General features: G+C 34.9%; 2 protein-coding genes across 3 annotated transcripts in view; one reads left to right on the plus strand and one right to left on the minus strand.

Moving 5' to 3' along the window:
* Flo2 (flotillin-2) overlaps positions 1 to 25,750 on the minus strand; it is a 268,758-nt gene that overhangs the window by 97,033 nt on the left and 145,975 nt on the right. The gene's annotated exons all lie outside the window — the stretch shown is intronic.
* On the plus strand, positions 1,325 to 17,102 carry LOC142981798 (glucose dehydrogenase [FAD, quinone]-like). 2 transcript variants are annotated; one of them, XM_076127907.1, is made up of 4 exons: positions 1,325 to 1,458; positions 14,231 to 14,601; positions 14,889 to 15,139; positions 15,246 to 17,102. In XM_076127907.1, the coding sequence occupies exons 2-4, from the start codon at positions 14,258 to 14,260 to the stop codon at positions 16,625 to 16,627; spliced, it is 1,977 nt and encodes a 658-aa protein (XP_075984022.1). In that variant the 5' UTR covers positions 1,325 to 1,458; positions 14,231 to 14,257; the 3' UTR covers positions 16,628 to 17,102. The 2 variants fall into 2 exon arrangements, with proteins under 2 accessions (XP_075984022.1, XP_075984023.1); XM_076127908.1 differs by having other exon boundaries at positions 1,376 to 1,512.

The raw sequence follows: 25,750 nt of genomic DNA on the forward strand, positions 1-25,750 counted from the left end.
GTTTTCTAGTGTATGCCCTAGCTCACGTATGATCGCATGCTGCCGGCCCATTGGGACCCGACACTTGGCCTTTGCGTATTCCTGCTGATAATTACTAAATGCGTATCTAACACTTATTAGTGTTTACACTGAACTAAGTGTGATAATTGATTGGATTTAAGTGGATCAATCTCCTGTATTATAAAGATAGATTGATGTTATACTCAAAATTGATTGTAAATATGAGGTTTTTGTTCCTAAGACATTTCGTAATGAAGTGGGTTATTTTGTTAATTTGTTAGTTTGTATTTCGTCGGAGTTACTCCAGATTTACGAGAATAAAAATGTAATTCACTCTTAGTTAGCATTACTTTTCATTTAAATACAATATTTACAGCAAATATTTTACTGTAAAACGGGTTTGCAACAAAAACTATAATTATTTGTCATCAAAAAATGAGGAAAGTATAGGCCTACCCATATATTTGAAACGGCAAATTACAACTCATTATGCAGGCAATTGCATTAAAAGCTGTATTAAAACAGAATTAGTACCACTCAATAGTCCGAGCCACTAATTAAATATTGACTCACCCTAAGCTGGTCCCCAGACGAGAGGCTCTCTACCACTCTTGTATATTATGTCTGTTCGATGGCCCCATACCTCAAGGTCATAGTAGCATTAAAATTATACGACACGAAATGACACAGTGTGTCGTCATAGCTCCGTAGTTACTCAACCTTAATTAAGAACTAAATAGACTTTAATCACATAAAATATTTTATATTTTAATCCTATGATAATGCTTTAAGCGAGTAATGATTAATTTAAAGTACCTTACGGCTGATGACACTGCTGTTGATCTGAATAAAAGTAAGCATTCTCCCTTTCCACGCTGCTTCACACAATTGTTCTTGATAGTAAATAATAACTTTTACTAAAACACTTCTTAGTTGAGTTGACGAAGTTGGCACTTACCTGAAAAAAAGAAAACATACATGCTGTAAATACTACGTTTACAATTCATGTTGTAGCATTACTACTATGAACACGGGGTGCACTCAATATGTTCGTTTTATCAAATATACGTTACTATTTCACAATGGCATTATTTGAAGAATTCGCGCTTACGTCTTTCTCCCTCCATCTAGAGTCTAGACTGACAGGTAAGTTGAAAGCAACCCTTTTACCTGGTGAAAATGGCAGACCATCGTAAATGAATCCAATCAAAGTAATGAAATGTGGGCGGAGTTATGTCTTATCGTAGTACTCTATCCCTAACGACAGATCCTAAATCCTAGCTAGCCTATTAACATTGACCGTTGTTGGCAACCAGTCGGTTGTGCAAGCGGGTGGGCGCGGGCGCAGCGGCGCATGCGCAGCGCCGGCTCAGTCTCGCAGTGAATGGGAAACCACATGGTGTTGTGATTATAGTGCCGTTTCGTTACAAACCGTGATTTGTGCACAAGTTTTTTCAGGTATATTGCTTTATAGTTTCTTGTGGTTTGGTTACGCGATTTTTAAATACTTAGGTACGATTATTTCTAATATTTTTTTGTCCGCATTTTTTTAAATCCCTTTACGAAAGGGATTTAAAAAACCTTTACACCAAAAGACATGATATCTTTCATTATTATTTTTAGTTAAGACGTTATCATAAGGGGGGCCAAAGACATAAATGTCACACAATAATAACAAAGATAAATTAGGGCATTTTTTTTTAAAAAGCTCCTTGAATTTTTTTTTCTTAACTTAACATCAGAAATACTGGGATCATAAGGTTAAGAATAATAATTATAATTTAAGCAGACGTTACACCACAGAAGCGAAATGGAATTCGCGTTTGCGTGAGCTTCATTATAAGATGGAGCTTCCAAGATAAAAATTACATGCGATGTTTTAATAACTACGTATTAAAAAGGAATTTTCATTCTTACATTATACACTTGCAAAAATACTATGCCACTACAGGAAAAAAACTTCTCAAATAATATTACTTAACACAATCTAGGCCACCAATTTTCTAAAAAATATTTTTTATTAGTTAAAAGTGTATGTTACTTAAAGTGCTATACTACTGAAATACTTTTAATAGATCACAATCGGTATTTATGATAATGAAATCCGTTTAACCTAAGTAAAGTAATTACAATTCCGGTGCGCTAATGAAAAACAGCTGATTGTGTTAATAAATTCCGTTCTCGTAGGCGCGTATTGTGAGAACTGGTTGTCGTAGATCAGGGACAGTACAGCCTACCTTAAAGTAGGTCATGTAGATAAAGACTTACCGTCTTATTCACAAATACACTATAAACCTACTTTAGTAAAAGAACTACTAAAATATGTTTTCTCTTTTTCATATCACTAAGGAGTGAAAGAAACAAAACTCTTATAAGCCTTTCATAACTTCATAATATTTTAATGAATATGGCCGTTAGGATAGAAATTATTAGAACAACATTTCACAACAGGGATCCTAGAAGCTCTATGCAGAATACAATTCAAAACCATTTGCATAAGAATACAATCTTATTTCTTTTATTTTTAAGACATGCCTAGCCTTCGAACGACGATGATAGTGCAGTAAGTGCTATGAAAGGTCATTATCCATCTAATGATGATACGATGATAGACAAATCGAGTTCAAGTTTAGAGTGCGTCAAGTTAAGAAATAAATTCTTAAGCATCCTACTTCTATCAGCATACAAAACACATTTTTTCGGATGAGGATGCTGTCTATTTTCGAGTATTATGAATGCCATAGATATTAAAAACTTTATTTCATCGCCGATTTCCTTGTAAACTTTAAACTGTCTGAAATCCATTATATGTTAAATTCCGACAAAACTTTGAGGAAAATATCAGGAGAGGCAATATTTCCTTTATAAAAAAGTACCCTTATAGTAGCACAGGCAGTAGTACGATTAGTAGTTTCAAGGCAGTTTCAGCTATCAATATAATAAATGCGTGTACAATTAATGTCATGAATACATGTCGTGCCGTACGCGTCCCATTGACCGTCAGACACGCTACTCTCCGTCAATGAATCAGACTCATTACAAACAATTAAGTAATAATGCTTCTATGAGCCTAATTACAGTCATAGCTCGTTTTATAATTACACAGTATAATGAAGGTCGATGGTCTTCAAAATCTAGATTTTGTAAAATATTGTTAGTTTTTACGCTTTGAAAATTTTAACTGAAAGATCTCGGGATTTATTGTCAGGATTTCTTAAATATGTATCTTGTCCCATTATAAGAGAAAAGTGATAAATGTATCAACGCCATTTATTCAATATTCTTCGAGAATTTGATGATGTTCAAGACGTAAAAGCTTTTTGTATAAAATCAACGCGCGTGCAAAAGACATCAACGAGCGCAGCGTTCACGTTTTCTATAGACAACGTTTAAGTTATCGTCCGCTTCTATTTTACTTTAAAAGTCCTTTTCTCTCAATTTCAGTTTCATTGGCAAGAAGTCTGACTTAGAAAGCAGTCGTTTCGTGATATTTTCTGTAAAATACAGCTTTGTTCTTTGAAGATTACTTTCATTTTTTCTGTAAACGAAAATAAATTAAATTTTAAATAGAATTCAGAAGGTATTTCTTTAGTTTGTGGCGTATTTACGTCACGTTTCACACTGAACCGACGTCTATTAATCACTCACAAAGTAGCTGTCACCGCGAAAGCCTTACAATGCTCATAGTAAGCAAACTCTACAAGAGCCACAAAGGTAGGCTCTATGAAGATAGAGACGACTCTACCGAGTCATTAATATGCGATGCCATTCACCAATTTGACGGTTCATTATCACTTGTCAGCAATGTAAACATTAGACAAACTTTTCAATCAATATTGGTTTAAGTTTACAAGTTTAAAGTAAATGAAAATGCGTGGTAAAGTAACATAAATAAATATGAATTAGTATGACATGTAAATATTTGCGGAAAAACACGATAAACGTGTTAAACTTAACTATATTAGAGTAGGGTAGAGCCTATAAAGTTACCAACTAACTTTGACTTTATGTTGGAGGTACATTCTAAACTAGATGGATACCAAAGCATAATATAGTTTTCGATTTGCTAAAGGAAAGTTAAATGAAGAAGATGAGATAAGCTCAAGACCGAATTAAGAGGCATACAATGGTAGGACTTCACATTAGATAGAAATGTGTAAAATCGATAAAAAGATGAGTTAAAGCAGTATCTATTACTAAATACAAACGAACAAAAATATCTCTCTCTACATAACATTACTATAACAACAACTTCTTCTTCTCCTTCGTGTCAATGGTTATTAAAATCTTATAACAACGACTGAATAAACGAGACAAAGTCACCTACTATCACCATTTACAACACATTATAAAACATAATCCGACATATTGCTTCATACGCTATCATCTATGAAGAAAGTATTCTTGTATTCCGCGACTCGCTCTCATTATGAAACTAAACTAGCTTTTTAATTAATGTGCTAATCTGAAGGCCACTTGCTAAAACTTACGATTTTGACATAGATCGTCTGCAATAAATTAATCCACACTACACTTAAAATTATAAAGCTGAAGAGTTTGTTTGTTTGTTTGTTTGTTTGTTTGAACGCGCTAATCTCAGGAACAACTGGTCCGAATTGAAAAAAATCTTTCAGTGTTAGATAGCCCATTTATCGAGGAAGGCTATAGGCTAAATATCATAACGCTACGACCAATAGGAGCAGAGTACGAGTAAAAAATATTACAAAAACGGGGAAAATTTTGACGCATTCTCTCTTATGTTGCAAGCAAAGTTGCGCGGGTCAGCTAGTATAAATATATTTATTGCATTATATTACAATCGTGCTAGCAATTACCCGTAATTCGATAGCCTGCGGTAAAAATATCCTATATGTTTATTCAAGTTTTAAACTATCTGTGTACCAGATTTGATCAAAATCTAGTCAGTGGATTTTACGTAATCGAGTAACAAACATCTTTACGTCTATAAAACAAACTATTTTATTTATAATGCAAGTGTGATGTATTGAAATTAATGGAATTTGTTATAATAGATTTTGTATGAAGCAATAAACATGGCATTCATTTATAATGTAATCATAGCCCTTATAGATTCATGATGGTGAAAAAGTATGGGACATAGGCTTCAAGGTCGACGTTGAACTGCTACTTAGTAGCGCGGAGCGATTATATTGTAGCGAACATTTGTAGTAGCTGTTAGGCCGCTGTGAAGAACATCGTTTTAAAGCGCAACTATTTTAAGCAGTAGCGATTTAAATGTCTCGCATCAGAGCAGAATAAACATTAAGAAATAGAAGAAGACTCAATGTTTAATATATAATTTTCATCATAATATTATTTATAAACGTGTCTGTTTACATGAGAATTTCAAATGAATATAAAAATGTCGCATTTTGTAAGTGTTCGTGTGAAAAGAAAAATACTATGTAGTAAACTTTGTTCGTGTACGTTTTGAACATTCACTCTTCAGAAGAAGTCAACTAAAAACTTAAATTAGCTTTAAAACCTGCGACCAATGGCACATTCATAAGATATAGGATAGTGATATTCATAGGAGTTGGTGTTATCCGCGTTTCCGGCGTGGCGCGTCGCAGCCTTACTATTGCGTTTCTACTATATGTAAGTGTGGTAATGTAAAGTTACTGGGTCAAACGAGTTTACCTCACTCGACCTTGATAACGAAATATTTGGAGATTAGGATACTGTTCTTACTTGTATACAAGATTGCATGCGCTAAAATTACATAAATATGTGTAACTTGATATTTTCCAAAATCAGAATAATTATGTGCGATTTCTTAAATAGTACATCACCAATCACATGATTGAAAATGGTCCATAAAACTAAACACGTATTTTCAAACAGGATGAAATGATTGACTAGACGAATTACGCGATAATATCTACTTTTATTAAGCGTAAGGTAAACCAAAGAATTGTCGGTGCCTAGAGATATTTGTATCAATTTATTACGAAATTGATGGGAAGTTATAAAATGAGTCTGTATAATAGTTTCCGTTCTAGTACACCACGTAATATTTAGAAACGACCTTATATTAATGTAGTTAACTGCTAAAAGCAATTTGTTTGTAAAACTTGGCAAAATACCTTTGTGAAATCATTTGAAAGATATATCTAAAATATTTATAAGTAACTAGAGGCCGCCTGCGACTTCCCTTCCCGTGTAAATCCCGATCCCTCGGGAACTTCGGGATAAATAGTAGCCTACGTTCTGAGTCTTCAGCTACCTAAATACCAAAGTTCATTGTAATCGGTTTGGTAGTATTTGCGTGAAAGAGTAACAAACAAAGTGAAACAAACATACATACATACATACATTCTCACAAACTTTCGCATTTATAATATTAGTAGGATTACAAGGAAATTGTATGCGTCAACACATTAGTGCAAGAATTTACAAGCTAATATCAATCAGTACATTAATTGGCTCAGATTCTAGGACTTGCCATAAATGACAGTAGTGATCTCCAGTACCGTAGTTAGTGTAATGTAGGGAAGTATTACGACACGTGGAGACACAAAAATGCGGAATATCCTTTTCCGTGTTTACGATCATTCGTGTTAAGGTAACGCATGGTTCTAAGACGAATTTCTTTTTGAATTAGTTTTATTATAATTTGTTTTCCTTTCAGCTTTAATATTAAATAACGTAGAAGAGATGGGGGTACCTAAATGTTACATGTCTATGTGTTCTTTAACTTACTTTAAACCCATACGTATCAACAGATGAAACTAAATATGCGTTAAACTATAAATACATTTGCTTGAACTTACTAATTTTAAGCTCACTGTATAATTTATGTATACTGTAAGTAAAGGTGTAATAATAGGTATTTGCAATTGACCTGGTTTTAACACACAAGGTTTATAACTTTATAATTCTAAACTAAACCTAGGAGTGGCTTAATTACTTACTACATTAAATAAATGGCTTTTATATCTGGAAATACAGAATACATGCTTTACGATATTGACAAAGTGACCAATAATAATAGTTGAATAATTTTAGTCAAATTGGTAGCACTGTTCAGTTGTAGATTCATTTAAATCATTTAATTGAATTAGCTCAAAATATGATGTCACTAACACGATATATGTTTTTCTTAGTAATCACATATTAACCATTGAGATATCTGAGGCATAGATTAGAGTTACGAAATATATGTATAGTACCTTCGCAAGCTTTGATATTCTCAATAATGAATATTGTCATTGATATATGAATCTTCTACTAATATAAATCGCTCATAAAGCCTTACAAAGCAGCGAATACTAAAAAACGCTACTAATCGCCATAGCTCAAATACATTAAAATTTAGATATCTCCACAGTCTCAACTTAGTCAAAAACTAGTAACAATGAAAGTGTAAAAAGTAACCGGAACAATTGTTACGTGTCCGTGTCCGATAATAATAAAGTTCAAAGCGAACCGGTTTCTGAACGTACTGCTCTCGTTTTATACTAATGTAGATGATAATGCGTAATTGACACTAGGAAACACAAGAGTACTAAAACTTTAACGTGAGAAATTCATTAAGAACTCATTGTGAGGAAATTAAGTAGGTATGACGTTCGTTTGGGCTGCTGTTTTTTGTTCTTCCGAATGGAGAATGTTACCTAATTTTGATTTTTAGCACTCCATATTCTCGTTTAAAAATAAAAAATACTGGTGAAAGAATTACTTCGATACGTCAATTAGTTTTCGATTTATAAGTAAAACAAGTTGTAACCGCACGACGCTAGCTCTCGGTGACGGTGTGACGTCACTCTACACTTGCTCAGTCTGGCTCACACAGTCCGCTTGCGGTCGCGCGCTCGGTGCGTTGAAATTATTCCTAAATACTTTTAAAAATGTTCAATTCAAATACTAGGAAATCATATGTTGTGCCTAAATGTAATTTAATATTATGTAAGTAAGTACATAAGTAATAATAAATAACTTCATCTTATAATGAAACAATTTCTAACCGGATTGATCGCGAGTTTATTGATTTTACTGTGGCAGGAAAAATGTAAAATCGATAAGTATACGATTATTTCGGTTAAAAACTGTTTCATTATAATATGCAGTGATCGTAAATATTTATCTAACATTATTACTTATTATACCTATGTATAATATACTAGAAGCCGCCCACGACTTCGTCCGCATGGAAACCCTTCCCGCGTAAATCCCGATCCTTCGAGAACTCGAGGATAAAAAGTAGTCTATGTGTTATTCTGGGTCTTCAGGTATATATCAAATTTCATCGTAATCGGTTCAGTCAAATTTGCGTGAAAGAGTAACAAACATCCATACATACTTACATACCTACATACTTACATACATACATACATACATATATACATACATATACAAACATACGTACATACATACATACGTACGTACGTACACACATACATACGTACATACATACATACAATGACATATGTATGTCATTGTATGTATTACCTATGTACTTATGTATGTACATATATACATTCTCACAAACTTTCAAATTTATAATATTAAGTAGGATTTTGGAAGCAACAAAACCTCTATTTGTTTCACAAATAATTCGCAACCATTATTCCATTTATTTTAGGTACATTATCCGATTGCCCTTTTTAAAATCCTTTATCCATTTTATTAATCGAATAGTATTTACTATTATTAAAAGTATTTTATACATAAGCGGACGAAAACACATCAAAATACTACGCAAGCTATTACACCTACAACAACGATTGGCGACTTAATTAATTAATTAATACTAAGCGGGACGCGGCCCGCGCGGCGCGGTAAAGTAGTATGACGTCACAGCCGCTCACGCGGCTGTTAGCGGGACTCGATATTTTTCGAAACTTTGAATGCTTATAAAATCAAAACTATTTGGTATTTTTGACTAAAACAAAAACTAGTTTATATGTATACATACAGGCTATACTGTGTCAAAATTTCAAGCGATTTGGCATACCTAGTAACATTCTCCATTACCCAACAACTAGATTTTTAGGTGAGGTGTGATTTGAGTTATATTGAATGTAATTTGTTGTTTATTATGTTGTTAACCAAAATCAGCTTTAATTAAACAGGTTTTTCACTTCTGCAGAATTTTGGAAACAAGGAGCTTGTAACTTTTGATTTTCAACGATACAAAATACTGGCGTAATTTACAATTTGTTTTTTTTTTCGCTAGTCTGTTGTTATCTATACTAATATTATAAAGCTGAAAAGTTTGTTTGTTTGTTTGTTTGTTTGTTTGTTTGAACGCGCTAATGTCAGGAGCTACTGGTCCGATTTGAAAAATTCTTCGGTGTTAGATAGTCCATTTATCGAGAAAGGTTATAGGCTATATATCATCACGCTACTACCAATAAGAGCAGAGTACCAGTGAAAAACGTTACAAAAACGAGGATAATTTTGACCCATTCTCTCTTATGTGACGCAAGCGAAGTTGCGCGGGTCAGCTAGTTGAAATATAAAACCATTTTTGTCTCGATAAATTTCTATCTGCGGTCGCTGTTCGCAAAATTCGCATTGTGTATTTTTTGTCAATATCCAATCTAAGTATAGTGAACGTGCTTTTCAGATGTGATAGGCCTTACGTATTACTTTCCGTTCAGTTATACAATACACGTAACATGAGAGAATACCGGATCGTTATCGTTTGTCTTAATTAATATTACGATAATATGACTGATGAGAACTAGCATGCCTCGTTAATATAATAATCGTTGAAACTAATTGTTCATATTCAGAAGTGATTAGGAAACAAATGCTGCATTTTATAATCATGATTCAGGAAGACACTGATTTAATAGTTTGTTGTGTAATATCATAATTTTAATAAATTATTGCATATTGCATATATCTACAAAAAACTGTTAAAAGTTGAAATGAAGTGAAATTGCAGATCGCGGTTTGTTTGTTGTTTTTTCTAACCTGATAAAAAAGTATAGCGCGTAAGTAAGCATAGAGCTTTCTAGATAACAAAATAAAATTAAGAGTGCATAGTTTACAATAGCAACATAGATCGTTTTGGTTTGCAACGTAGGCAGACTATTTGATGACTCATACTTAATTGTTACTCTTATAATTAATGTGTAGGGGTGAAAACCAGACATAACAACATCAAACCCAAAAGCTTTACTAGTCAATATTTTCTATCTCATCACGGATCATATTCTTAAGATTTCCTATATTTTATAACCATAATTTTCCTTGTAAGACCATAAATATAATAGTGTCAGTAACACTCATCGTACATTACATCAGTTTACATAACATGGCCTAAATACCAGACGTCTGTCTGCGCGCACGTCCGCCGCGACACTGAGTCGGGTTAAGAAAGCCGATGCAACGGCGCATGCGCGAATGCGCCAGTGAAAGTACTGCGCGGGAGTTTATTTAATTTTATTGCATTATTGAAGATCGACTATATGCTTAAATGAGGAAAACAAAATAAACGTTGAATAGGGCTGCTAGTAATAAATAGTGGCCTTCATAGCAAGTCTGTTCGACATTTATTTCTTTCTTCGAGAGCTTACTTGATGAAAGTCATTTCAAAACATTATATATTGTTCTTAGATATGGGGTAGATTTTCCGTTTAAGTATTTTTTTTAATATCATCAGCGGAGTTGAGCATACCCACAGAAAAACTGTGACTCAATCCTCATACAAACGTACTATAGCCTTTCTATACCTGTAAACCGCTCGCAGTTATTTTCTGAAGGTTCTAATCAGTTATTAAAACCTTCTAGAAATAATGTTATAAGTGACCTATTGGATAAGTGTAGTAGGTTATAAGTGTGCCGTGGAACCGCGGTGGTCTCAGTCAATAGTATCGGTGTGGCAACCTGAGGAACTAGTCGTGTCCCGGTTCTCACATATCCACATACTTACCATATTATTGTTCGAATTGACTATAAATATTCCGAGTCACGATATTATACATTTACGTATAAGCTTATATTAATATCGACTAAATATAGTAATTGAATAGTAAGCTATCTGTGGGTTAAGCAACCGTTGGCGCGGTCATTCCATAGATGGGTGACCGCATAGTGGTATTTGAGCTGGGCGTCTCCTTGCTTCGGAGGGCACGTAAAAAGTCGGTCCCAGCTGTTATCTACTAAGGTAACTGTCATTAAGCCATGTCAAAGGCCTTCGAGCGGCTTGAACAACTTTGACACTAGGTTGACCACTAACCATACGATAAGAGAAGAGAAGAGACAGCAACTTTACGCCAGAAAACAATCTTTTGTCTTAAAACGGGAACTTTTTTTTTTAAACCAATCCCGCACTAAGTAGTGCTCTTGTATAGCGAGGACTTTTAAATACATACAAACAACGGACACAAAGTACAACCAGACCCGAAACAACCGTTTGAAGATATGAAACATGAATTCATCTTAAAAAATCGTTAAAAAACATTTGCTAACCAAATTCAGTAGTTACGTCTTAGCTAATATTTGCACTCATTTGATTAAAAGTTGGTCAAACACGTGCTTGAAAATACTTGTTAGATGTTATGATCGGTATGTCATAACTACATCTTAACATAATAATATAATAGCTTATAATATGCAATACACTTCAGACGAGTGCCCCACATTGCAGCCGTTTGACACAGATCTATGACAACACAACATTAGCATTTCCTTAGCCTCACCTCTTTATTTAAACGTCACTTTAGAAGTGCAGGACACCTTAGAACGCGGTTGGCTTAATTTTTTTTAATAACCCATTTCTGTCCCACTTGAGGACAAGGATCTTCTCCCAAACGAGGGGTGGGGTAAGGTCTTAAGTCCACCACGCTGGCCAAGTGTGTGTTGGGGACTTTGCATGCCCTCAATCAATGTATTAAACAAGTTTCCTCACGATGTTTTCCTTTACCGTTAGAGCAAGTGATAATTATTTCTAATACACACATAACTTCGAAAAGCCATTGGTGTATTGGTTCGAACTTGCAACCACTTGCGTGGGCGTGCTAACTTAAACCCCTCGGCTATCACTGCTTTGGCTTAATTAGGATTAAAAAGTAACGTGTAAACAAAGAAGAAGACTTTGTACGCACATCGTGCGACGTATTGCGTTGTCTCTTTGCGCAATACTTACGTAAAACAACGCGCTAAACGTTGTCATGTGTCCGCACTGGACGTATTCAATATATGTATTAACATTCGAAAAAGGGGTTGTAGTTATACAGTAGTTAGGCATATCAACTACGCATAGTTCGCAACGGCAACATTTAAATAACTTTTCTTTAAGATATTAATAATGGAACACTTAATTATCGCTATAAGAATCAATTTAATATGGACATGACATTCAATTACCAACTAGTAGCGTCACACTTTATAGAATTGTATGAACAAGACTTCATGACTTTCATAAGAAAATCGATACCAACGAGATGTAAAAATCGTTGGTTTACCCGAATCCTTATTACACAGCCAAATGAAAGGAGGAAGAAGGAAAACATCTTAGATAAACAGAACGGCGAATAAATAGGGTCAATGTAGAAGCACGTGGAATGCAACTGGTACATCTTCATCCATGTCCTTCTAAAGCTTTAATGGTATTTACAGCATAGTACTCATGGTAGTGCCTCATACGTGAAACTGGTCGTAAATTTTGCAACTGTGGGAATTCAACTTCGTAATGTTAAACCGTTGAATCATTTAACAGGATGTGGCCTAGTGTATCTGTGACATTGTCTGTTTGTTTTTCTTAAAATAATGTTATTTGACAAATAATGAAGCAACTTAACATGACACCTACGTTAAGACATCCAAAAGCGGAATGAATGTAAAGAAAATACTTGTATTTTGAATAACTATCAGTGGATTAGTGTTATTGCAGTGTTTTATTCTTGATATTCTGAAAATCGATTAAATAAAATAATAATTAATTTAAGAGCACGTAGGGGTTAGGCTTTGAGTTCACCACGCAGGCCAAGTGCTGGCTGGGGACTTTGCATACCTTCAAGAACTGTTGTAAAGAACTCTCACAATAGATAAAGTAAAATAATGACAATACACAAAATAAAAGTCATAGATTATTAATTACGGTAATAACCACGAAGCAGGCTCCTGACAACACGAGTCAAAACACATCCAAAAAACGCTGTTAAATTTAGTAATTGTCTCTTTAAAACACAAATACCATAAAAGTAATTAAAGAGGAAAGTGAGTGGTACAGTCCCGCCCATTTTCGTTCTCGTGCGTATATTATGCAATATTTTTTTTGTAAAAGGTTGCAAAATTTTGACTTCCGACAGAAGTGCTCCGATATGATCCAGTTTGGAAAGTTCCGAATCTCAGTACGTTGCACCCTGCACTTGTTTCTCTCGCCAGGGCTGTCAGTCATTGATTTTTTACACGAAGTTATATATTTAGCGAAACTTAAAAAGCGGCAAGTGCCTGATGGATGAAATGTATTGCAATACAAGAAAGTTGCTTTACCTTTCATATTTTCTTGGCAAACCTACGACAATTTAAATATCATATTTCTATTGTGTTTGGAAAATATTTATTTCTATCTTCAAATCTCTGCAAAACTAATAAGCATACTCATTCGGTATAAAAATTGGCATAAGCATTTGCAAGCCCTACAACTGCCTGTCATTTACTACAGCCATTGATTAAATATGCTGTAATGGATTACATAAACCCCATCGAGGATAATACCCTCTAATAAAATGATTGTAACTCACTTATTTATTGCTCACTCTGAGAACAGTTCTGCGAACTCTATAACTAAGACCGCGCTTGCAAACCATGGCGTAACGAATAGACACTGGACAGCGAAATTTGCATTGATACGAACCAATCGCAAATCGATTCTAACGTAGCGGTTGATCATTATTCGATACAAAAAAAAGATCGATGCAAAAAGACGCGGAACAGAAACCGTTATTTTTAGCTAACACTATTATAAACTATTACAACTGCGTGGTTATATGGATGGTCCCTGACCGCGGGTGCGATCAACCGTTCAAGCGATAATCGAACACCAGTAACCTAGTAAATCCTCATTAGCGGTACAAAATCACGGACAATATAGCTATTACACTTATTATTATTATAAGCCTGTGTCGTCCCACTGCTGGGCAAAGGTCTCCCCTCCCCGTAGATTTCCACTGTAGCCTATCTCCGGTTATTTAAACTAGAATGGAATCAGACCGCTATTACTCTTACTAATATTTATTTTCTTTCGTTCCAGGTCTGGATGATGCAAAATTAAGGAACAATGGGAGTAGTATCAGTAGCTACGGCGGCCGCCAAGTCGGCGCTGGCCATAGGCGGGCTCAGCAAGCTCACATTCATCCCGGTCATGTTAGCAGCTATGGCCTACTTCAACTATGAAACCTTAGACCCTGAACAGAGACCCTTCAACCAGAAGTACCTTCGAGAGAAATACGACTTTATTATCGTTGGAGGAGGCTCAGCTGGTTCAGTCCTGGCGAATAGACTGTCAGAAATTGAAGGTTGGAATGTACTGCTTCTCGAAGCTGGAGGTCATGAAACAGATATCAGCGATGTTCCTTTGTTATCATTGTATCTACATAAGAGTAAACTGGACTGGAAGTACCGGTAAGTTAATAGTTGCTGGCACTTTATAATATAGTCTGTTGCGTAAGTTTACACCTGCAGTGATCACTGAACCATGACCAAGAAACCAGTTATATAATGAGTAATAATAGAAATAGTACGAGTAGTTTATTATATTGTAAATGTAATAGATAACAAGAATGCTTTATAACTTCATAATTGGTTTAACATTCAACGTTCCTAGAGTACTTTAGAGAGTGTAATTTCTTCTTTATAGTAATCGTATGGTTGTATTACATGTTCTTAATTTGTAATCTTTTGTTTTTCAGAACGCAACCCCAAGACACTGCTTGCCAAGCCATGATAGATAAACGCTGCGCTTGGACTAAGGGCAAGGTCCTGGGAGGTTCCTCTGTATTGAACACTATGCTTTACATCAGAGGAAACAAACGTGATTTTGACCAGTGGGAAGCATTTGGTAACCCTGGATGGGGCTATGAAGATGTTTTACCTTACTTTAAAAAATCACAGGATCAACGTAATCCCTACTTGGCGAGGGATACAAGACACCATGGTACAGGTATACATACATTATATTATTTAAACTTAATTACTGCCGCTCTATAGAAAAATATAAAAGGTGCTGAGTATAACAATTCATTAACTATTGTTTCGTTAATTTCCAGGCGGTTACTTAACAGTGCAAGACTCACCATACAACACGCCCATAGGCGCGGCGCTATTGCAGGCGGGAGAGGAGATGGGCTACGACATCGTCGACGTAAACGGAGCTCAACAAACTGGTTACGCCTGGTACCAGTTTACGATTCGTAGGGGCACTAGGTGCTCCGCCGCGAAAGCTTTCTTGAGACCAGTCAGATTACGTCAGAACCTTCACATTGCCCTTTTCTCACATGTAACTAAAGTACTCATTGACAAGGCTACGAAGAGAGCTTACGGAGTAGAGTTTCTCAGAGACGGAAAAAGGCAAGTTGTTTATGCGACGCGTGAAGTAATTCTATCTGCCGGGGCAGTAGCCTCGCCTCAGTTACTGCTGCTATCAGGAATAGGTCCGGCAGATCATTTGCAAGAAGTTGGAGTCGATGTGATCCACGATTCTCCCGGTGTCGGTAAAAATTTGCAAGATCATATCGCAGTTGGTGGCGTCATATTTAGAATAGATCATCCCGTCAGTTTGGTGATGAATCGTCTTGTTAACGTTAACTCGGCTCTACGTTACGCTATCACTGAAGATGGACCATTGACCTCCAGTATAGGCTTAGAAGTTGTCGCCTTTATCAACACTAAATATGCTAATGCCACCGATGACTGGCCCGATATTGAGTTCATGATGACATCTTGTTCAACTCCGTCTGACGGCGGTACTCAAGTGAAAAAGGCACACAGTCTAACAGACGAGTTCTATAACGAAGTTTTTGCTGAAGTAAATAACAAGGACGTATTCGGTATATTCCCTATGATGCTGAGGCCTAAAAGTCGTGGATTTATAAAACTGAGAAGCAAAAATCCTTTGGAGTATCCAATAATGGTGCACAATTATTTAACGCATCCAGATGATGTAGGCGTTTTAAGAGAGGGTGTTAAAGCTGCGGTAGCAGTTGGAGAAACAACAGCTATGAAAAGATTCGGTGCTCGTTTCCACGCCAAGCCCTTACCGAATTGCAAGCATCTACCTCTCTATACCGACGAGTACTGGGACTGTTATATTCGGCAGTACACTATGACAATTTATCACTTGTCATGTACAGCAAAGATGGGGCCACCAAGTGACCCTATGGCAGTAGTGGACTCTAGATTAAGAGTATATGGAATTGAAGGTCTTAGAGTAATAGACGCAAGTATAATGCCTGCGATTACCAATGGTAATATCAATGCTCCGGTCATGATGATTGCCGAAAAAGGAGCGGACATGATCAAAGAAGAATGGCTGACGAGACCTCAGAAAAGAAATCCAACTCGATATCGAAGATCAGCTCAATGTACTAGACTAGAAATGTTAGGTTTTAAGAGTGAACGAATGAAAAGATACTGCAGAAGCGAGAGATGATGAAGGCTCCAATAGTGATAAATCTTAAGCCATATTTAAATTTTAAATGTACAATGAATGTTACCAAAATGGTTTAAGTGATAATTTGGGGGAGGCGTAGAAATATTATAATTGGTGGTGATGTTGAGATTATTTTTTAAAGTTGATCCTGCAGTGTTGGGAAAAAGAGTAATAATTGTAGTTTGTGAACCTCATAAATAAGTTGAAGTTACCGTTGAAAGTTCTAGTCTCTATGAACATTATAGTAATGAGAACCATAGATATATATAAGCGAATATCACATTGACAAGCACAACTCACAATTATTTATATGCAATATATTAAAATGTACATACAAGCTTAACTAAACAATTGAAAGATGCTAATGATGTAAATGTTCAGTGCACTACAGTTACCTTTATATTAAGTTTAGATATAAGTAGTCATTTTATAATTGTAATTATTGTAAATACAGGTTAAACATTGATTTATTATACGTGTGACTTTTATTTCTACCCCAATAACTTAACGCAAAGAAGTAAAATCTAAAATAGTAATTATTACTAATTATGCTCGAGTTTCAAGTAAAAGTAAGCCTATTATAGTATGCTTAAATATCTTAAAAAAAAAAACAGAAAACTCATTAAAATTTCGGCTGACCTAGAAATTAGACCTATGATGACAATTTGCGCTAACGACTCTCAGAGCTAAGAAATAGCTCCAGTTTTTTTTTTCACTTTTAGACAGAAGTAAAACTAAGACGCATAGTCGCAAATCATTTGTTACGCCTAAAAATATATATAATTTTTATATGCTGTTTTGCTGATATTGCTAACTCAAAAATGGCAGGAGAACGAACAGAATGATTTGAATCTAATCACTATCTCCTACAAGTATGCAACATTATATAATGTGCTTAATATTACCATTGCGTTAAGGCGACATAATCATCTGGAATGTAAATTATATCTATATAATTTCTTACATAAATCTAACTTTTTAATACCTCCTGGTGATTCGTCCTTCGCTCACGTTCCTGTCCCATACAGTTATTCGAGCGACTAGTTAAAACTGGGCCACCCTAAGGGTGCCCAGTTTTCATGATAGTTTTCAGTCCATCAGTATCCCAATAGCCTCACTAGGTTATTCTTAAACATTTTACATAGTCCAACACTATCCGTTAATTGTCCTTCAGTTAATTTACATAGGGTGAAGAAGGACAATTACGTCATCTCAGATATCATATAATTTGAAAAACTAAAGCAGTCGTCATAGACTTCTATGTTTTCACGCGGTCCCATCACGTAGTCTGGTATAAGGTAGATACTATGACCATATTTTTTTAAGTAATTGTTCTCATATCTGTTTTAATGAATAACGACTTTAAATCAGATGGCAACAGAGAAAGCTTTTATCAACAATTCACTTATGTGCATTTTTTTTTACCAAACAACGCCATCTAGTGAAAAAAGAACGCGACTCATCAAAGTAAGCAGCAGTAAGTATAGCAACTGCCTTTCACTGCTACGATAGAAGCACACAAAAATCAATGATAGTTCTTTAAGTACTCTGTAGATGGAGTCACTAGCGTTAAGCAACTTTTCTTTATCTGGGGGCACGGAAGTGCCCCCGCAAGTCGAGCAAAAAAAAGCGGCACGGCCGTTAACATCCTTTTCTCGAAGCAATTCGGGCTATTTTAAAATTTCAGTCAATTTGAACCAGTAGTTTAAGAATGACAACTTGTTAAAATTTTGAATTTTGTCACTCACTGATTCACTGATTCACTGACTCACTGACTCACCGATCATCAAAAGTCTAAGGTACTTCTAGCAGACTTAGAAGCTTAAAATTTAGAATACAAATAGGGTTTAGTGTCTTAATCATGGGAAAAATCTAATATTTTCTAATTTCGGTCCAGTTTTCTAAATACACCAACTGCAACAATAACTTTGTAATCCCATATAAATGTATAAGATTACAAGGTTACATTTGCAGTTAATGAATTATTATTACTGTAGAAAATAAAATAAATAGGTGCAAATAGGTACATACTATATGAGGCATAACGGGAGGGGGTATAGGGTGGGCAAGGGTGTTTAGCCCATGAAACTGAACAACATTCCCATAGGAAAATATGTTGAATTATGAAAAAATAACGTCTGTCCATACAAATTGGACTTATGTTCGCTCTACAAAAAGAAGTGAGATGCCATCAAAAACATTCTGTAAAAACCTCAAGTCTCGCCGTAAAAAGTTGTGAGATCGATATAATACCAAGTCGATTAATCTATTTAGTCTCTACTTAAAGGACCTTCTGTCTTAAGTTATTACGTATGTTATTATCATGCCAATTAAAAAAAAATACCTTTAAAACAAAAAGATCGACTTGGTCATCGCAAGAAAACACAAATTCGCCATTAACATTTCAGGTAACTTCTCGTCGTGCTGTGTAGTGTGATACATACTAATAATGAAATCATGCGATGGCCAGGTCGGTCTATTTGTTTTAAAGGTATTTTTTTTTAAATTGGCATGATAATAACATACGTAATAACTTAAGACAGAAGGTCCTTTAAGTAGAGACTAAATAGATTAATCGACTTGGTATTATATCGATCTCACAACTTTTTACGGCGAGACTTGAGGTTTTTACAGAATGTTTTTGATGGCATTAAGATTTACTCCTATCATTTGTTTCATGAAAACGGATTACTTAATCTGTCACTTGATCGATTCTCCAAAACGGTTTTTTTGCTTATAAATTAGTCGAACTGTTTGAGTCGATTATGATATATGAGCCAGCTAATTAGACGACAAGCGTGGCGTAATAATTAGCGTACAGGAGGGTGGGAAGGCGGATTGTGGTTAAGTCCTAAACGAAAATAAATAATTGCATGAAGCACAAATAGGTTTGGGAGCATAGGTTGCAATTTGTTTGTAAAAGTCCAAGTCAATTATTATTTTTAAAAAAGCAGTAGTTACATTCGACATTAAGAAATAACTGGTAGCCTAATGGATTTATTAAAGTTTAAGCGGCTCTTGAGTATTACTAAAAGAAATAAAAATGCTTAATAGTACAAGATGAATGCTGTCTGTAATCATTAGTCACTAGACATCAATACAAGAATCAATTTTGTTCATGAATAGATTCACCGGCGCCAGTGTTGCAAGACAGGTCATTATAAAATTATTATTTCAATTTCTGTAACGAATTGCGTAAATTCTGACATGTGCAAATAATTCTATAATTTATGATGATAAGATTATATTTATGTTAATGGTAGATTAGATACCAGTTGGTTAATATTTTGTGTGTGGCATTAAGGACATGGAATTTAGGAGCTTCCGATTATCGGCAGGCCGAATGGGTGCGATGAACTTATTTTCTTTACAAGCATTATCTGTTTGATTCTATAGATTTTATAATTAACTCTTCAAAGGTTCATGAACGTCATCGCATAATGTTATATTGATGCACTTGCACTAAGGTAGGAAGTAGGAACTGAGTAAATAGGGATATAGTATAAAAATATTATAATGAATATATTATAATGTAACATATTTTTTTTCCTATAAGCTTTATGTTTTACACCAGGGGTTCCCAACCTTTTCTAAGTCCAGGACCACTTTTATATTATTCTTGTCAGCAGGGACCACTATGTAAGTATATTAAAAATAAAGTGTAAGAAAAATCCTGAAAATTTTTAATTTATTTATTATTCGCGGACCACTTTTTGACTTCCACGGACCACTGGTTGGGAACCACTGTTTTACACAATGATAACAACGCTATTATGTCCTTCAGCTAAGTTCGAAAGTTTTATGGGGTTAATGAGTCTACTTAATACAATGGCGTGAATTCAAGCCTACCTTATTCTAAGTTCAGAGATTTTTCAGAGATTCCTAATCTTTCGGCAACCAAAACTTATTCTCGAAAATAACTAAACACGATACACTAAAGAAAAGATTACCGAATAATCCAACATTCTTAAAGTGCAAAGTTTAGAGCCCTTTCCAATTTCATACAAAGACAGAGTTCACCTTTGATTATAGGAAATTGTCCATTACCAGTTGTATTACGTGAGTGACTTGACATTTGACTGCACTCACAGTTTCCTAGTAGACAATGTTGTACAGTTTATTTGCAATGTAAAGTAAATTATGATGGCGTTTATAGTTTAGAAATAGGGAAGCCTAAGTTTTAATGATGGTGAGTATAAAGTATTACATTGTAACATTAAGTATTTAGTGTTATAGCTTAAGTATCCATGCCGGAGGTCATGCAAATAGAAAAAACTGGTAAAAATCCCAATTCAATTATAATAAAAATCTAGAAAAAAGTTCACTTAGAAGCTTTCTATCAACAACCTTTCACATCTATACTAATATTATAAAGCTGAAGAGTTTGTTTGTTTGTTTGAACGCGCTAATCTCAGGAAATACTGGTCCGATTTTACAAATTATTTCAGCGTGAGATAGCCCATTTATCGAGGAAGGTTAGGCTATATATCATCACGCTACGACCAATAAGAGCAGAGTTACAGTAAAAAGTGTTACAAAAACGGGAAGAATTCTGACCCATTGTCTCTTATGTGACGCAAGCGAAGTTGCGCGGGTCAGCTAGTTCTATTGATATGGGGGCTGTACTATAATCCGTATATACCTCCGAACACCAAAAGTACGCTTCCACGTGTCCCAAAAATAAACAAGCATGAATGTAGCGATGTTTTCATCAAGACTGTAACGGCCTATGTAACAGTATTACCGTCGCATTGACCAGCGTGACGTAACACCTCGTATTGAACATAAACAGAACAATGAGGCTTTTTGCCCCGTCATCGTTCGCGAGCCAACGTTATGAGGACGCCTTGCGCAATGCTGATACCCATTATGTGTGGAATCACACTGACACATCAGCTGCTTAACGGTTTGTACACTTAATGTGTGAACCTAACTTCTTAGCAAAAGCAAACTTCTCATCGTGTCGATTAGATAAAACTTTGGACGAGGAACACGCTAAATCTTTTCTTCTAGGTTATTTTTGCAACAGTCCGTAATTTTTGGTTCACACATTTTTATATAAACACAAATTCAGATTGTTTAAAAAATGACGTATTCGAGCATTCGTATTATGTTGTTCGTCTATTTCAAAATCTTTACAGAAGCATGATTCTAGAAATCTAAAGAAAACGTCTTGATTACAATTAAGAATACAGAGCCCTGCAAGTTTTAGTGTTTGCCTTTGAAATACTAAAGAATCCACAATCAAAACGGTCCTATTGCAGAACTCGTTGCACATTAAAATTGCCTAAGTCCGTAGTTACAGAGGTTGTAGTAAAACTTGCAAGTCAAAACGGAAATCATGTTGAGCAGACAACAGGCGGACAACAGTGGACAATGATGTGGTATTGTCACTACAAATGGTTTGACCCGCGGGTCGCGTAGGAAGTTTTTTATGAACCCTAAATAGGTTAGTGTTACAAAGACTAGTATTTAATACCGGTCATTGCTTGACATTTGCGGTTTAGTCTATTTGAGAGCTTGATGTGTGTTAATATTGCTATATTGTTGAATTTAATGGCTCTTAGTGGTTCAAGACATTGTTGAATTAACAAACAGTAGTACGCTAATTCCGGTGTTAATTTTTCTTAAATACACTATGTGTTTTAGCAAAATATCTAGAAATAAAAAGCTACAGTCAGAAATGTTAAAGTTTGAGTTATTATGTTGAACTAGCTGATCCGCGCAACTTCGCTTGCGTCCAATAAGAGAGAATGGGTGAAATTTTTCCCCGTTTTTGTAACATTAATTACTGGTACTCTGCTCCTTTTGGTCGTAGCGTGATGATATGTAGCCTATGTCCTTTCTCGGGTATCAAAGTATCTCGCGTTATTGAGTAGCAGACAGACAGACAGAGTTACTTTCGCATGTATAATATTAGTATCGATAATCATATTGTTACCGTAATTCAGGAGACAAGGAAATTCAACACAAGTCTTATATTCAAGATCAAGTAAAAGCGGGTGGTATTGATTGCTGATTTCTGTCAACAAAGTAGAGACACATGACGGGACTAAATGCGACGGGGAAGTAATCATGATGTGATCGATCTTTCGAGCGACGCGTATAATACGCGGGCGCAACACACCGAGTGGCTACGACGCAGAGGTGCCACACAATGTAATTAAACAAATCTACAAGATGTAGCCAAGAATGTATCTAGATGCAGTTACTGACAGAAGCTTCTAGAAGGTGTATAAAATACTGCTATTGAAATTGATTTCTGTTCTCAAAATGCTGATTTGTAAAACGATAAGTGAAATAATGATAAATTAATTTGTAACTCTGTTACTCTAACTAAATCCAATTACTCGAGTCTGTTTAGCCTGTTAGTGTCTCCCGTAAGTCTGGTGGAACAATAATATTTATATCGACTGGGAAATAGGTATTTAGGTGTTTGGGATCAGTAGGTTCGTGTTCTAAATTGGAAGATAATAAACGTTTCACCCCATCAAAGAATCTGAGCTTAGATCAAATTATAATCGTGAGACAACCCCTAACTTGGTAATCTGTGATGTTATCAGCAGGCTAGTTTATCTGGGGTCGGCACTCTAAGTGAATATCAGTAGGTGTTAGTAAGCGGTCCAGTTTTACTTTCACTCGCTAGGCTTGCGCCGGCGCATCGACGCACTGCTCCATTACCACGAATGTGAATTTATCTTCTGAGCAACCGATTGCCGTGATAACGTACCTGGAAACAAATATATATTACGTTAATATATCATTATTCTTTAAATTACTTAAATAAGGGACTGAGGGCTTTTCGCTTAAACCTTTTTCACGTGACTATCGAATAGCACATCATTCAGTTGTACAACGACCTCACCGAACTGACTGCCATTTTTTATACAACCAATGAGCAATATACTTTTTGACATATTTTGTTTGATGAAAAAATAATTTCATCTATTGACCAGCTTGTTGGAAGTCGTTGTATAGCGGGATTTTAGCCTAGAATTTTTCTTTATAGGTATAGAACAAGGACAATAGAGCCAAGAATTAACATTGTCCAATTAAAGACCTTTTATTCTGATCATAATTGTAGTTGGACACCGCTTCGCGTCATAAAGATCCATTTATAAAAGGATATGAAACTGTAACACGGACGTACAGCACCTTGCATAACAGATTTATAACCTAAATAACAATATGAAAACCGATAAATCATACGTTTTGAATAATATGACACATCTAGCTTAAGGCTAATGAGGTAATCTAGAATGCAGATAAAAATATTGAAATCATACTACAAGGCTCAAGCAAGACGGAAGGTGTAGACGAAAACGAGCCGCAGCCAGGACTTATCAAAGGAAACGAGACGCGAGTGACGTAGCTCGTTAAAAGATGTCATGTCCGCGCTCTTTCTTTTAAATACTTCCATTCCATCTAGCATACCCCTTATAATATAATTTTCTTACAATATTGCAATTTCATCTAACAAAAGGCTTATTCGTCATGCGTCATTCATAACTAGATCTCCGATGCAGTTTTCCTACAGGTACATTATTATGTAGTTGAGTGCAGTTTACGAACAAAATCAATCAACTTGTTGCAGACTTCGATTACATAGTCTTGGGCTATTAGCATCGGCAAGTATTAATGGCTTTATCGTTTGGCTTGATGAAATTGTAGGAACAGTTCATGAAATTAGAGATTCGCGCTACTGTTTAATAGTAACTATTAAACAGTAGCGCGATTCTCTAATTTCATGAAAAATTATTTAATTTCTTATTTAACACCAGAACATTGACAAATGTGATTAGATTAACGATAATTAAAGAATATTAATTAAAAAATCGTTGTATGACAGCTGAATGGGTATATCAAAAATTCACTCAATTTCAAAAAGCTTTAAAGTATATTTGTCCATGAACACGTAATTACAGAGAATATCAAATGATATTATAAAATATCGCGAGAATGGTCGCGGATGCTGTTAATTTATTCGACCTTTCCAAAAAGTAGCTGATGCACCGTATTGCACTTATAAAATTCGTCAGACTATTTAATGAGACGCTAAATTATCATAAATCTAACTTATAAATATAAATACGTTTTTTTCACTAGCTTTCATTAAAAATTAGTCACGATTTATTGACTAATATGGCTTAATGAGAATTTCCTTCCTAACACTATTAAATAATTAATAGTATGTTACGACTATAATGATTTTAATGAATAAATTTTGGAAATGTTATGTGTTGAAAGTATATTTTATTTATCTTAGATGAAGTATAAAATTAAAAGAGTCCGCGTCAAGTAAGTGTTAACTTAATAAGATACTAGATACTCGTAAGCGTTGTTTTCTGTGGATGTTACAAAAGTAGAGTTCATTATGTAGCTAGTTCAGCGAGAACCCATCTTCCATTAGATTATAGGAGTGCAACTGAAATAGATTTTAAGATTTATAAAAACTCCTTACTATGTTCTAAATGCATATTACATAACCGAGTGTTTAAAAACAACAGTTACAGTAGTAATAGATTCAGAAGAATTATAGTACTAGATAATATTTATACTGATAATGATATTATCAGTGGCTACAATCAGACCAGGTTGAAACATCAATTAGAGAAGTGAATTCAATAAACTGAGGTGTTTATTTAGTTCAGTCACGCGAGGGGTGGCGAGCGTGGAACAGATAATGAGAATTATTACAAGTGTACATTAATTAATTAATTGCAATAGTGTTGACGTTAGGCAGGCTGTCAGTTATAAAAAGCCAAATTCCTTGCTTATGAAAAGAAAATATATTATGCTGTGTCAGCCCCACTTGCCGTGCGATAGGTACAAAACAAAGAAGAATAGTAAAAGTGTAGGACATCTTAACAATGTCTTTGGTTATTTTAAAATGCACGTATTCTTAGCACGTATTCCCGGTGATGTTTTCCGTACAAAATTAGAGTTTATTTTACTTGAAAATGTAAAAAAATATAGTACGTAACATGTGTTTATTTTTAAATCTATGGCACCAAAACACATATTTAAATAAATTTTCTGATAAATAACATGAAAAAGAAAACTATATCTTTCCTCCAATACATGATGATATGATACAATGACAACTTACTCTTATTATAATAA

Source organism: Anticarsia gemmatalis, chromosome 20 (genome assembly GCF_050436995.1).
Source record: "Anticarsia gemmatalis isolate Benzon Research Colony breed Stoneville strain chromosome 20, ilAntGemm2 primary, whole genome shotgun sequence".
NCBI classification, from domain to species: domain Eukaryota; kingdom Metazoa; phylum Arthropoda; class Insecta; order Lepidoptera; family Erebidae; genus Anticarsia; species Anticarsia gemmatalis.

What these genes read in the sequence shown, in the direction of transcription:
- LOC142981798 (XM_076127907.1), top strand. Translation starts at nt 14,258, where the DNA reads ATGGGAGTAGTATCAGTAGCTACGGCGGCCGCCAAGTCGGCGCTGGCC. An exon ending in AAACTGGACTGGAAGTACCG is followed by an intron (nt 14,602 to 14,888) that starts GTAAGTTAATAG and finishes TTTGTTTTTCAG; the next exon opens with AACGCAACCCCAAGACACTG. An exon ending in TACAAGACACCATGGTACAG is followed by an intron (nt 15,140 to 15,245) that starts GTATACATACAT and finishes GTTAATTTCCAG; the next exon opens with GCGGTTACTTAACAGTGCAA.